General features: G+C 29.8%; 4 protein-coding genes and 1 long non-coding RNA gene across 7 annotated transcripts; 2 read left to right on the top strand and 3 right to left on the bottom strand.

The window, feature by feature from the left end:
* The first annotated feature begins 352 nt into the window (after positions 1-352).
* LOC124422192 (potassium channel subfamily K member 13-like) lies at positions 353-4262 on the top strand. The gene is made up of 5 exons (XM_046958315.1): positions 353-483; positions 943-1135; positions 1851-1925; positions 2469-2868; positions 2943-4262. Exons 1-5 carry the CDS (start codon positions 355-357, stop codon positions 3430-3432), a joined length of 1287 nt encoding a protein of 428 aa, XP_046814271.1. The 5' UTR covers positions 353-354; the 3' UTR covers positions 3433-4262.
* LOC124422195 lies at positions 1383-2470 on the bottom strand. Its single transcript, XR_006941809.1, has 3 exons — positions 2108-2470; positions 1729-1922; positions 1383-1574 (listed from the first exon to the last, which is right to left on the bottom strand). It is a non-coding gene; the product is annotated as an uncharacterized LOC124422195 (long non-coding RNA).
* LOC124422190 (PR domain zinc finger protein 10-like) lies at positions 3696-9938 on the bottom strand. 3 transcript variants are annotated; one of them, XR_006941808.1, is made up of 13 exons: positions 9817-9938; positions 9389-9597; positions 8927-9317; positions 8513-8854; positions 8110-8439; positions 7833-8036; positions 7229-7744; positions 6883-7147; positions 6660-6801; positions 6400-6588; positions 6101-6292; positions 5188-5921; positions 3696-3866 (listed from the first exon to the last, which is right to left on the bottom strand). XR_006941808.1 is itself a non-coding variant. In XM_046958313.1 (12 exons), the coding sequence occupies exons 2-12, from the start codon at positions 9554-9556 to the stop codon at positions 5646-5648; spliced, it is 3015 nt and encodes a 1004-aa protein (XP_046814269.1). In that variant the 5' UTR covers positions 9557-9597; positions 9817-9938; the 3' UTR covers positions 4047-5645. The 3 variants fall into 3 exon arrangements, 1 of the variants encoding a protein (XP_046814269.1); XR_006941807.1 differs by lacking the exon at positions 3696-3866 and adding an exon at positions 4047-4205; XM_046958313.1 differs by lacking the exon at positions 3696-3866 and having other exon boundaries at positions 4047-5921.
* Positions 9939-10059: 121 nt separating this feature from the next.
* On the top strand, positions 10060-13366 carry LOC124422191 (golgin subfamily A member 6-like protein 6). Its single transcript, XM_046958314.1, has 5 exons — positions 10060-10657; positions 10776-10998; positions 11086-11840; positions 12337-12535; positions 12667-13366. The coding sequence occupies exons 1-5, from the start codon at positions 10452-10454 to the stop codon at positions 13309-13311; spliced, it is 2028 nt and encodes a 675-aa protein (XP_046814270.1). The 5' UTR covers positions 10060-10451; the 3' UTR covers positions 13312-13366.
* Positions 13331-15319, bottom strand: LOC124422193 (palmitoyltransferase ZDHHC23-B). Its single transcript, XM_046958317.1, has 3 exons — positions 14783-15319; positions 14530-14706; positions 13331-14144 (listed from the first exon to the last, which is right to left on the bottom strand). The coding sequence occupies exons 1-3, from the start codon at positions 15313-15315 to the stop codon at positions 13952-13954; spliced, it is 903 nt and encodes a 300-aa protein (XP_046814273.1). The 5' UTR covers positions 15316-15319; the 3' UTR covers positions 13331-13951.
* Between the last annotated feature and the right edge of the window lie 25 nt (positions 15320-15344).

Genomic DNA, 15344 nt, shown 5'->3' with positions numbered 1-15344 from the left:
AAAGAAAAATAAAGGCAGAGATATACAAATTTTTTTCTCTTACTATTTTTCAATACAAAAATTATACAAACTATGATAATATTTTATAACAATGAGAATATTTAGTTAGAAAAATCTATTATAAATATAAACAAAGTGAAAAATAAAAATAATTATAACTTATTAGCTATCACGAAAAAATTTAAAGAAAATCCAAAAATATTGGGATTAAAAAGTTTAAATTGGTGACCTTCGACCATGACGAATACTTGGATCATCGTAAAATTTTGTCGGCGAGTTTGCGCCGGCCCAGTCAAAGAGGAAAAGTGGGGATTGCATCGGACATTGGTGTCAGAGAGATGAGAGTCACCGGTGATGTGCGTGTGCGGAGGCCTCGCGGAGGATAACGCAAGGTTCATCCTCCTCGCTGTTGTCCTGGCAGCTTACATGCTCGCAGGCGCGACTCTTTTCCAAATACTAGAGGGTGACCTTGAAATACGACAGGTAAGAAGATAGTTTTATATTTTCTATAATTTATTATTCCTCTTCCATTATCTAATAAAAATTGGAAATGTGCCCTTGAAAATATTTTGTAATCGTTGAAAATTATTGTAATGAAAATTATTGAGAACTAAAAATTTATGTGCTTTATGGATTATGTCTGTTTCATGGTACAGTTTGCAAAATCCTTTTTCTAACAAAAATCTAATAAGCCCTTGGCAATAATTTTAGAATTAATTTTTTTTATTTTTAAATTATTCTCAATGAAAATTATTCAAAAATATATATTCAAGTCTTTATCAATTGTGTTTGTTTTATAATTCAAGTTACACAATTTCATTTTCTAATAAAAATTCGATAAATCCTTAATAATATTTCTCAAATTTTAAAAAATTGTCTTATGAAAATTATTAAAAAATACAAATTGATGTCTTTATCAATTACGTTTATTTCATAATATAGGCTGCAGAATTTTGGCGGGTGTATCACGCTTTTCGAAAGCATCACCTGCGTGGTAGTCCACTAGCGCTTCAGAGATTACACGAACTTCTTTACGCCTACGGAAATGCTTCCTCTGCCGGTATCATTAACAAAAGACGACGTTGGGATTTTCCTGGTAGCTTTCATTTCGTAGGCACCATCGTTTCCACAATTGGTAAGAAATATAACACAGTATTTTTTGGAATTTAAAGCATTTGAAACGCACTCGTACAACGACCGACGATAAATGGGGTCACTAGACGACGCGTCGTCTTGCATCTCATTAAGCTTTGTAATCCTCTTAAAAGATTTTCTTTTCAAAATATATATATATATATATACATATATATATATACATATATATATATATATATATATATATATATATATATTTATATATATATATAACCATCCATATCTTCTTTTTTTCTTGTTTAATTATTATTATTATTATTATTATTATTATTATTATTATTGTTTATTGTAATGATATTATCATTGAAATTTGTATTCGTCTAAATTGATTGTATTTATAATTTTACTTCACATTTTGCTTGATCTTCTTATTGCAATTTCTTACTTAAAGAAACATATATAAATGAATATAAAAATTTCTGTAATAAAATACACGCAATTAGTACGTTATCGCGTTAGAAGGTGGTCGTAATGATACGGAATAAAAGGACTACGGTCATCGGCCCCTTCGAGCGTGAGAATGCACGGTGAATTCTGGAATGCTAATATCTTGCGACCTAGTCTAGTACTTACCCTCTCGACAACTCCTTTAGCCGTCGATATGTACGCTTGCACGTACACATATGTAGATTACTCCCCTCGTAGAAAGATTTTTAGAAAATAGGTTCAATGTGTGAATCTGGATCTTCTTTCAGGATACGGAAGTACCGCTCCTCAAACTATGGCAGGACGAGCAGCTGTTGTTCTTTATGGATTCTTTGGTTGTTCTGGTAATAATAGACATGATTTATTATGGGTCCATTTTTAACGTAATAATTTAGCCTTATAAAAAATATAATTAATATATTATTTTGTTAAAATATGAATTTATTCATATTGAGAAAAAAAATAATTATAATATTATTTCTATTAATAGATTCTTACTTTAATATATCGTTCGATACATTCTTACCGTTATATTCGACGCTTGCATGCATATATTACACTACACTGAGTTAAAACAAACTAGGACATTGGCCTATTTATACAGAACAAAAGAATGAGTCTTCAATGTATAAATTGCAATAGGCATAGTTTCTATAACATGAAGAAATAGGAAATGGTATACAACAATGTCCTATTTGTGTGAATATATGAAGTATCTCGATATAACTTGAATTTTTCAATTTTACATTAAATCTCCTACATAGAAAAGAAAAAAAAAACAAGAAAAGAATTAAAAAGTTAAAAAACCAATATAAATAAAAAAGAAAAAAGGTTAAATAAAAAGTAAAATTCCAATCATGTAACAAGTATTCTTCATGATCTATTAGGTGGTATCCTGTTCTTCAATCTCTTTCTTGAAAGGATCATCACATTTCTGGCTTGGATTTTAAGAAGTATTCACTTGTACCGCGTAAGAAAGCATCTTCGACAAAGTTCGACATCTTCTCGACGAGTATCTAGGTTATCCAATCCAAGATCGTCTCTTCCGGATATCCTCGATGATGACGACGAAGTCAGTTTAGAACAGTGGAAACCAAGCGTTTATTGGGTCATGTTATATCTCTTATTAGCTTCTTGTCTTACTGCATGCGTTGCTGCTGCGGTTTATGCACCGCTAGAAGGCTGGGAATACTTTGACGCTCTCTATTTCTGTTTCATTAGCTTTACCACCATCGGTTTCGGTGATTTTGTCAGTACACAGAAGATGAATTATCCATATGTCCATTGGTATGTAAATCATATTGAAACTTTTTTATGTGTTCGTCAACGTTTTTAATGTTAATTGATTTACGTTTTTACAGGTATAGATTTGCCAATTTTGTCTTCCTTGTTATCGGCTGTTGCTGTATTTATTCATTATTGAATGTAACTTCGATAATTATCAAACAAGGTTTAAATTATGTGATAAACAAGTTACAATGTGGTAATCAAGATCTTGCTGCGCCTCATCTACCTAGAAGAAAATCATCCGTGTCTTCTATATATTATTCCAAACGTAGGTCTATGAAACTCGTTGGTAAAGATTCGATTAGAGCTGCGGAAGACGATTCCGATGGTTCTAGACGTATGTCTGGGGAATTGATCTCCATGAAAGATTTCCTTTCTGCAAATAAAGTATCCTTGGCTGTAATGCAGAAACAACTTTATGAGACTGCTCAAATGCAAAAGGATGGTTGTGGTCCAATAGCAACAACTCCAAATCATCAGGCATCGGTGTTCAAACCTGGTGCAGTTGGTCCTTTAGCGATAGCTAGCGAAAAATTTGAAAATAAAACTTCAATAAATAGGTAGAAAATAAGTTAACGAATCGTAGCCATTTCACTTACTAAATTGACGATCTTTAACTAGTTATCTCTTTTTAGTTTTTACAATACGCAAGTGCACTTTGTTATTGTCACATATACGCAATATGTTATTATACAATTACAACGTTTTAAAGTAGCCTATTGAAATAAAATCTAAATTACAATTTGATACGATGGCTAGATCGATTGTTTTTCTTTTTTTTTTCTTTTTATAAAAATAATTAGATTAAAACTATAATTCTCGATAAATTCAAATATGTTTTTAATTTATTACTACGCATCGCTATATAATAATAATAATTATTATTATTATAACTTTTTTTTGTTTCTGCATACTATTCAGTGAAACGTGGTAGAGTAAGGAAACGATACGTGTAGAAGCAAAATGATTGTGTCACTTCCTTCTCTGATTTCGGTGAGCTGAAACATATGTATAAGAGGAATTAAAAAATATTGAGAAAATTTGATCATTTAAAAAATTTTTATGTAAAATCTTTCGACATAATATTTATGTCATACCGATGGTATTTTCCACTAATAATAAAATATGAAAAAATACTAATTACATCATCAATGAGGTATATCACACATACAGTTATATATATCGATCATCCAATAACTTTATTTAAATCATGTTTACAGTACAATTTGCCATGTACTCAATGACATCAACAAACATGCAATCTTTTGTCTTCGCATTTGTAATAATGTGTGTTACTGTATGCATCTTGTGTAAGTAAAATAAATGAAAAATCATTCCTGTAATTTGAAAAAGAATATTTCATCTTATGTAATAAAACTAATATATTATGTAAAGTTTACTATATTATTTTATAATCGATGAACGAGTGTGGATCCGACGTACAATCTAAAATTCTTCAAAATAAGAATACTACGAATTTTCACAACCTTTCAAATGAGCAACGCTTGTACTTTTTACGGTATTTTTTTTTTAAATATTATCCAGATAAAAGGGATTGTTAAATGTTAGGATAAATTATGTGTGCTTAATGTATTTCTATTACACATTACATCATAACACTACGAAGACAAAAATTTCTCTTTTCCTGATTAACTACATTTTTACCTTGTATCTTACGTCGGCTTTAAGCGGACATCCTAATTCAATGATCGAGGAGGATGCAAAAATGTTCACACCGAGATGGTATGCGTATGAAACTAGATATCGAGAAACGATTATGTGAAAAACAATGTATGTGTGTATTTCGTTGGAAGTCTAAGAAGGAGAAGGATGTGTTCCGCTCTAAACGTGAAAGACACAAATAGATTACGAGGAAAATTTATGAATTACGATAGAGCGAAAGTGAAACGTACTATCGTTTTTTTTTTTCGGAGATTGCAGTCGTTCGAAAAATCTACAGATAACTTTTTTTCGTTTTCTTTTTTTTCCTTTTTTTTTTTCTTTTCTTTCCTTTTATCGTTAAAGCCAAATGTGTAGTGAACAATGATTTAATGTTTGTCTTGCAAGTATTACATTCGGTTTGTAGTCTATCACAAAACAATCACGTTATACAGACGAAACCACGGTGATCTAAGATGCAGTAAGATCATTTAGTCTTTTAATTTAAGCCAAGCTTAAACGTTTAGAACGTAAAGCATATCGAGTTTTGTTAACATCCACAATAGACTTTGACAATAAATTTAAGCTTGGTTTAGACTTCAAAAGAAACTATTAGACCTAGCACTAGGTAAGTGCCGACAGTACGATGATTTGTCCTACCTTCTGATGCTCAATATCCATAATGTCTTGTGAATGAAGTTTTCAATAATATACAAGACAATAGTACGTCTATTGCAAGTATAATCTTACTGTTTCTTGTTCATTATTACTCTTTAGGTCATTAGGCTTTTTTTGTATCGAGGCTCAGACAAAGTAATAAAGTCGTGTATGTATCGTTCCAACAAATCCACTGAAGTCGTCATCGTCAGTGACCATCATTGCAATTCACACAATTGAGACAACAGCGCTCAGTGTTTCGCACTGGCGCTGACAAAGCTGCGTTCCAAATACTCTCAAGTAGAAGTACCATACCACACTTCTGTCAGGCAAACAATGCCTTTGTGTTTGGTACCGGCAGCAAAAAAGCACAGCCTTTTTGACTATGCACAAAGTCACGAGATTCATATCTCGATAAATTGGCGATGATTCCCGACAAAGCGGGTGTGCCATTTCTTTCTTCAACGTATATCACGCATACGTACAAATTGTTGTCCAACCAACTCCAAACCGTTACTTATTAGATCAACATCATTTGATATTTTGATTATCCTCTGCTTAAAAAATTCTCCGTCTACGTCGCATGCTTGAATATAATCTGATAACATGAAATTGTTATCACTTAGTGTAGGTGGTTGGTTTTGATTTTGTGGTGGACGACTTCTAGATCGCGGAATTTGATCCGCTGGTTCCATTAAATTCGGATGTTTCTTACGTTGATGTTGTAAAAGTTTTGCCTATTGAGAGAGAAAGAGAGAGAAAGAGAGAGAAAGAGAGAGAAAGAAAGAAAGAAAGAAAGAAAGAGAGAGAGAGAGAGAGAGAGAGAGAGAGAGAGAGAGAAAAGACATGTATTATAACAAGAAATAATATATTATATTAAAATATTGTGATTAAAAATATGCCTTATTTTATTTACCTTACTAGCATATTGTTTATGGCACCATTGACATCCTTGAGGTGTAGTTGTAATACTACCAACTGTCTGGCTAAAAGTTGGATTAGGCAGACTCGAATATTCTGATTCTTTTTGACGATTACTTGGTGGTAAAGCAGCACCTGGATGGTTCTTCATGATATGAGCTTTACGTTTACTGCTGCTTTTATATACCTTTATGCATTTATACAATAAATATATAAAAATTTACAAATGTATGTATGTATGTATATATATATGTATATTGTGATTGAAAATTATTGTATTATATAATACGATACCTTATCACAATATTGACAATAATAATCTCTCGTTTGTCGCAAAATTGGTAAATTTAATTCGGGGACAGACTCTGGAGCAACATCTGGATGTCGTTTTGCCAAATGATTTACGAGCATTCCTCTTCGCTTAAATCCTACTAGACATTGATGACATTTATATATGAAACGATTGTAATCATTTGGGTTTACCTAATAAAAAATATACATATTATTATATACATATTTTAACCATAGAAAAAAAATTTAGATATAGATTATACCTTTGGCACAAACTTCTTTGCTTGATTATTTTGTACTGTTTGTTCTTGATTTATTTTCTGCAAATTATGCATTCTAGTCATATGTTCCTTAAGTTTATCTTTTCTTTTGAATTGTTTTCCACAATCAGCACAGTGAAATTCCCTATAAGAGAAATAAACGTATAATACAATAAATAAATATTAATTTGTATAATATACAGGTCAATATGACTAATATATATACCTGTGATCAGAATGTTTAAGTAAATGCATTTGTAATTTATCCATTGTAGGGAAACGCTTTGTACAAAACTGACACTTGTGTTTTCTTTCACAATGATGAGCTCTTATATGTTTACGAATTACTGAATATTTAATAAAATTTCTTTGACAATGTGGACAGGTAAATGTATGATCTCCATTTCTATGTGTCTCGACATGATCTTTTAACATCACACCTTGATCAAAGAGTTGTCTGCATATTGGACATTCATACACTTGCTTATTTTCTACAAAGTTAAATAAATTTTTTAGATATAATTATTTATATATGACAAATTGTTATCTAATAAAAATTTATTAAAATTTACCTCTATGCGTTTTTAAATGACAAGATAAAGCAGAATTATTCATGAATCTTTTCAGACAAATGCTGCATGGCAGTGGCTTTTGGTCCTCGGCACCATGCACCAAACAATGTTTCTGTAGTCGTACTTTTGTAGCAAAGCGTTTATAACACATTGAGCACTTATATGCAGCAACCACTGAAGTCAATTTATTACCTTTTGGCAAAGATAATCTTCCATGCTGTGAAACATGACTGATTAATTCAGATTTTTTCTGGCATTCTAATCCACACTGTGGACAAACTGTTGATTGACAATTTATTTTATTGTCTTCTGGATTGTGCATTAGATTATGTAATTTAAATAAAGATAATTTTTTGAAGATCAAATTGCATGTACAACATTTCCATTCTTTACAATTATTTTGTCTTGTATTTTCTTTTTCTTTCAAATTTCTGCCTCTGTATAATTTCATACGTCTTGCATGATTATAAGAATTATTATCTGATCTTGGCCAAATATTCATACTGTTGTTATGTTCTAATAAAATAAAAAATATATAATATAAAATATATAAAAAAGTACAAAAAAAAAAAAAAAATAAGAATGCAAATATAATTATTTATACCTTTGTCATCTCGCACATCAGGTTTCAATACCATTAAATTTCTACGTGCTGCATAATCAGGATGAGGTCCTGCTCTTAGTTCTTCTTTTGGTAAAATATTTTTTGTAGTTAAAAATACAATTCCATCTTTCTGTTGACAAATCACTAGATTCTGTTCTTTATAAGTAAGTGCAGGCCTCACAAAACGCATCCAATTTGAAGTATCTGAAAAATATATATATTCTATACTTTTTGAAGTCATAAGGCTATGAATTAAAGTATGATCGATGATACTCACTTTCATCTGAAACATCAACTTTCAAAAATTGTCCTTCTTCTGCTTCATAAAGCAATGGCAATGCATTTTCAAATGGTGTGCCATCGTAACCATACAAAATACCTTCAATAGGACCAAATTGTGTACGCCTACGAATATTGCGTTTCGCAAAAACTCCATATTCAGAACCTCCCGGTATAATATCCACAGCAGATAATTTATTTATAGAAAGATATGATCCTGGCAGTGTAGCTATAGCTCGTGATGGTACAGGTTGATCGGCAATCGTACATACATTATGAGAAGTGCAACCATCTTCATTGGTACAAATACCATCACATTCATCGCACCCTGTAATAAATTGGAACTGTACAATAATTTCATATATTAATAAATGAAGTAGTTACAATTACTTTTAACTTACAAAAATTTTTGTCATCATCCATCTGTTGCTTTGACTTCTTTGTATTCTTCTTATCAATAGTTTTTTTTTTATTTGCATGAGATAATATTTCATTAATTTGACCCATTTGCACATTGGCTTCTGTTATTGACTGAGAATTACTTTCTTTTGTTATATCCTTTTTTTCAGATGCATTAGTGATATGATTATCTCCCATTGAAAGAGTTGGATTTTTCAAAGAATTCATTACATTTACTTGATCATCTTGCATTACTATATAATCTCTTGTTAAAGTAAAATCTGCACCTGATATACCTGTTAACATGAGTGGAGTTGTGCTTTGCTCCAATTCTGTATTAGACTCTGCAAAGATTAAATCATTTTACATGTTATTATAAATTCTGTGAATGTTAAATTATTATTAATATTATTTACCTTGCATTAATATTAATTCATTTCCAACACTAGAAACTAAAGTTTCTTCATTTTCTTCGTCAATAAAATCTGTTCCAGTATCAGTTTGTGCATCTATTGGATGAGTCAATTGACCCACAAAATTGATACTTGATCTTACATTGGATTCAGTTGTAGATATCAAAGGGGAGGAAGGACCTTGGAGAATAACAACAGAATTATGAAAAGGAGATGGAGTTAATTGAACCGGAGTTGGCGAATACCTAGCAGCAGAACTCATATTTGGATCAAGTGGACTAACACGATGCTCAAAATCAGATAGAGGAGATGAAGGTCTGGGTGAGAACGAGACCTGCTCGTATGTTGGGAATAAGCGGGAATAATCTCTTGATTGATCTTCAACATATTCAACCTAATAAAAAAAAAAATGTTATCAATATCTTACTCGCCAAAAAGAATTTTCAAATGTCACATTTTACTCACGGTCAAAAATAGTAATCTGTTATTATTCATCTTCTTTGGTTGTTCAAATATTCCTGAGTTAATCGGATTATCAATTGGCCAAGTTACCGAAGTGTCAGCAACTTTGCCAATATTAGACATATCGAATGTGTCACCAGGGCCCCCCTCAGGAGGGCCCCTTGGATCCATTGTATTTTATATGTTCCGTCAGTGATATTACGATGTGTCACCTATTTCATAGAAAAATAAATATCAGACATGCTATTATCTATTTTCTTAGAAAGAAAAATGTACAAAGAAATATATAAGACATTTAGGCTTGATTAACCACGATTATTCTGCAATATATTCCAAAATTTAAACGCATGACATATTGACGATATCGATCTATAATTATTAACAATATGTTCTTATTTTATGTTGTGTATTTTGTCACGCAGGAGTCTTACCAGCTTCAACATAAATAGAGTTTTAGAATCAGATGCACTTTCAGGCCTAAGATGCACTTGCTGCAGCAGCACTGGCTTGACAACAATTGACGCTAGTGGTTTCCATGTTGGCAATTAAGCTGCGTAGAAATAGCGGGAAAATTTCAAATTAATTTGAGCTCTAATATATATTCTCATTTTTATCAATATCTAGACAATATAAAATAAATATTAACATGAAATTTTATTCACTTATAATCTTCCTCTAAATCTATTATATCTACGTTACAAAAATAATTTTTCATATGATATAATTAATTCTTAAAATATTCGAATAGTTAAAAATTTTCATAAATTTTGAATACAATAAATCATAAATATTTTTCGATTATTAACATTAATAATTAAATAATAATATATGATCAGAATCGCGTGCATAAAAGTAATCTTATAAACTGATTGGATATATGTGACTTGATCAGTTTATGGCAACTCCCACTCAGAGTTCCCCTTAGCAACAGAATAAACACGCATAAACAACCCCTAACTATAGATTACTTTTTTCTCAGATCTATATACACCAAATGGTTCGTTAATGAATTACCTATATTAGTTGTTAATTCACGGAGTAGTAAAGCGAAAAGTATCATTAAAACATGGTACATCTCGACGAGGTAGATAACCTCATGAATCAAATGATGAAGGTGCCAATTTTTTCACATTCTGAAAAACATCGATTATTGAAAGACGATAATAAAGGCTTTCTCAATCCTAATTTAATTATGGACACGAGACATAAAGTAATTCGAGATACATTGTTCAATCCTGATGCGAATTGTTCTGCTTTGACCGAGGCCAAAAGGTAAAATTAATATGACTAACGTTGTACTATACGTCATATCTGTTTTATTTGATTAATATTAATATTTAATTTTGAATTTCTCTTCTATGTATTCTATATCAATAATTAAATTGATTAGATTGTTGAAAGAAGAGGAAATTAAAGAAATGTGCCTGAAGAAGGAACAAACTTTCCTCGAAATGGAATTAAGAAGATTTGAGAACGAACTTCATAAATCCCGCCCAAAATTTCAACATAAATATAGATGCAATAGGAAAAATCTAGCCAATTCAAACGACAAGGATTTCTGGAGTATATCCAATAGAATAAAGATGGATGTTAAAACAATCGATAGATCAAAGGTTGGATTGTATTTTTTATTATTAAGTTATATAGAAATATTATTACTATTTGAATAATTATTAACGTAAAGTTATGAAATTATAAAGGTACAAACTTTTGGAACGAGACGCAAGCAAACGTCTATCGAAGAATTATCTCCGATATTTGAAAATTCTAATATTGATGAAATCAATAGAAATGACGAAAATGTATCTTTCGGAAATATTAAAATAACTATCAAGGATAAAATTAATTTCGATTCGGACGAAGAACGATTGCAGTTAATGAAAAAATATTTTGAATTTTTAAAACATAATTCAATGGAAGAACGACGATTTCGAGATATAAAAATAAAAATACAAGAAAATATGGCCTCCAGAAGATTAAAAAGATATTTTCAAAATTGGAAAGCTTATATTGAAAATATAAAAAATACTGCAAAAACAAAATTGGAATCGCAAAATGTATCTCACGAACGTAAAATCGAAATTTTCATTAATGAAATTACGGAGAAACAAAAAGAATTAGGAAAAAATTCTAAGTCACAGACAAAAAATAATATATCTTTTAAAAATCTGCAAGAAAGTGAAGATAAAAAAAAATTAACTCGTCAGAAAAAACATTTTGTATTCGAATCTCTTGTACAAAATCGTTTAAATGCTCAGAAAGTTATAATCGAAAAGCAAAGATCTAAATTGGCTGAACAAAATAGAATTATCGAAGAATTTAAATTGAAACAAATTCAAGAAGAATTAATGAAAATGGATAAGGAAACTATGAATGCTGCTAAAGAAACTTTGATGAATTGTGGTCAAAAAACAAGAAGAACTTTAATTCAATTAATGAGACAAGCTGGTCATAGGTAATTTATCTAATTCTGACATATATATATATATATATATATATATATATAATATTAGAATTAGATTTATATATATATATATATATAATATTATATTAATTAATATAGAGGATGGTCTATTTACGTAAAGCCACCTAAATATCTCATCGAATTATGATTATGTGAAAATACGTTTAGATATCTATGGTACGATTATGTTACGTATAATAACGTATTATGCCTGAACATATTTTTTAATTAACTATAATATGTAATAAAAAAAATATATAGAGTTGTATCCAAAAAAAACATCGAAAACTCCGAAAAAAAATATTCGTGCCTGTTGATCCTTTGGTACCATTTACATTACATAAAAAATATTTTTTGCATCACAATTCAATGAAATATTTAGGTGGGCTTAATTAAATACACACATACATTATGTGTATATAATATATATTATAAAAAATAATATATAGTTATATATAACATATATATTCATGTTTTGTTTATTAAGAGATAAATCTATGACTACACCACAGCAAGCACCAAATCCACCAAAATTCATTTTGAGAATGGAAGCTCGAGCAGAGGCAAGAAAAGAACGATTAAAAAAGGCGAAGGAAATTCGTCGAAAAAAGTTAGAAGAGCAGAAATTAAAAGAAGAAGCAACTAAACGAGACGAAGAAGAGAAAAGAAAAAAGTTATACCAAGAGGTCAGATAATCAAAAATCAAAATATACTAATAATATTGCATATATTTCTTCGAACAATTGTTTTATTATTTAATATTTTATCATGTATTTTGATATTTTTTCGATTAAAAGATAAATTATTTTAATTTCAGGCCATGCGAGAAACGAAAAAGCTACGTGAGGAACAAGAAAAATGTCGATTACAAGAATTGGAGAGATTGAAAAAGTTAAATACAATGGCCAATAAATTCTATTGCAAATATTTATTTCGACATTATATAATAGGATCGTTTAAAAAACTCATAGAAATAAGAAATAACAATATTCAAAAAGCAAACGATCATTATAGACAATATTTATTATTGCAAATTTTTACTATTTGGAGAAGGAGAACAAAAGAACAGTACGAAGTTAAACTTGAACTTGCCATTTCTTTATATGATAGGAATTTATTATGGTACACGTTTAAAGATTGGACGGATATGGTAAAAGAACAAAATACAAAACATCAAGTTGCCAAAGATTTTTATGATATGAAATTGCAAGAGAAATGTTTTCATGCGCTAAGATCAATTGTTAATCAATTAAAATTAGAATATTTAAAAAATGTACAAATGGCACAGGAATATTATGATAGTAAACTTATGAATAAATATTTTAACAAATGGAGAGATTATCCTATGATAGCTGAAATAGTTAAAGAAAGTGAAAAACAAAGGAACAAGTGGAGAAAAATAGTACAAAAAATAGTTCCTGATTTTGATCCTAAGGAGAGAGGAGTGGCACTAGAGGATTAAAATAATCATGTAATTAATCTAAACACTAAAAATAATATTTATGAACTATCTTATACGTGGTGTTTAACATTATTTTATCATAAAAAATATGCTTACTGCTATACGTTAACGATATGATAGTTTCACAGATAGAATAATCACTTTTATACAATATAAAGTTCAAAGATTTTATATAAATTACATATTTTTGATTTTATATTTCGTTTAAAAAAGAGATAAGTAATTACCACATAATAAATTTTTTATCACAGTTACAATAAATATTTAAATACTAAACATAGTAATGCCTTGACACAATACCAGAAATTTGATTTATGGCTGGTACACTCATAATATAATATACCATTATCAATCCTGATATACGTAAATCCTATAAGTATATCACACAATTTATGACACACACATACATCGAATGTAATATCATTCAATGAGTAAACTTATTTTTCTAAAGTATCATAAAAAAAGACATTGAAAACAGAAGAAAGAAATATAGATAAGTAAATAATATTATTATCTGTTATACTTCAAATATCTAACCTGACAATCATAGTTTTATATGATCATTTTATTCTCTTGACAACAAATAAAATATATTCTGTACAAAGTAAATACAATATCCTAGACTACCTATTATTTGTATCTAAGTTTTGCAACAAAATAACCGTGATACATTTTTTAAAATTCCATGATCATATTGATTTCTAGGTGTTCGTAAACGACGTTCATTCGATGTTGTTCCAAGATAAATTAGCCATAGATGATGAATTAAATAACAAAATACTACTAGGCCAACAAGTAAACTGTAGACTGCTGAGATGAAGCAGAGAGCGATGCTAAAACAATATGTACATTATATTATATGTATATTGATGAAGAACATGAAACAAACAGTTGCGTGACATGTTATCAATAAATTTTTTATATTTTCAGAGAGCAAATAAGATATATTTCAATGTTTATGAGTCTCTTGACTATTATCACTATCTTTTGATAATTAAAGTTTGTATTGTAGATCCTCTGTATCTTTCCATTTTAGTTCATTTAGTTTTAGTATTATAATGACATATAATTATATATTACAAATTATATTCTATGAAAAGAAGAACTCAAAAAGATATTTCAAGTATGGATTATTTAAACTTATATTTAAAGAATAAACTTTGTTATCATAATGTTATAGGATGATTTAAATTATTATAATCAAATATTTATACATACTCTAATTGATGATAAACATCACTGCAGTCATCCGGTAAGAGCACTGTACCAATTAAAATAAAAGGATGGCAAACGCTTGTCATAGTCAGATTAGAGCCATAAATAAAAGCTATTGCTGAAAATAGTAAGCATCCTAAATACCATCGTAAGTTACTAGAACCAATGCAACAGTCCAACCTAAAATTAAACCGATTATAAACAAATTTATTTCTCTGTAAACAAAATTTCAAAATTTTCATATATTTGGACTTACCATTTACAATGATATTCTCTATTAAGTATACATGTTTGACACATTCGGCAGTGATAAGCTTTAGGTGGTGCTCTTCTTCTACAAGTTACACATAACTCTCCGCTTCCTTCTCCAAGCTCTAAACCTTGCTCTGCAGCACCTTCCTGAGCAATACGATCCGCATTCAGTCTTGTCTTAGAGCCGCAACATATGCCTCCGGCAACGCATATTATGAAAAATAAATTCTCCCCTGGTAAAATCTCAAGTAATGGCACAACACTGACTTCAAAAACTATCATTAGCATTAACACGCTCGTGATCGTCCACATGAGAAAAAATTTTGTTCTTAAGAGAAACCTTAAGAAATTATGATGCAAATAATAAACCAGAATTGGTGTAGCAAGAAATATTATGATGGTACAAAGAATTGACTGGGCGGCTATTATTGCCAAAAGAGGTACCGCAAAAAGTGGTATCATAGCATCAACGGATATTTGTTTAGCACCTCCTTTCCATCCACATGGATTTCGCATTCGGTCCCAAACCGCCGTCATAGTTTGTGTGATTGATACAAAACTCCAAG

This window comes from Vespa crabro, chromosome 2 (genome assembly GCF_910589235.1).
Source record: "Vespa crabro chromosome 2, iyVesCrab1.2, whole genome shotgun sequence".
NCBI classification, from domain to species: Eukaryota; Metazoa; Arthropoda; class Insecta; order Hymenoptera; family Vespidae; genus Vespa; species Vespa crabro.
Note: the sequence above shows the minus strand (reverse complement) of the source record. Positions and strands in the feature narration are given on the sequence as shown.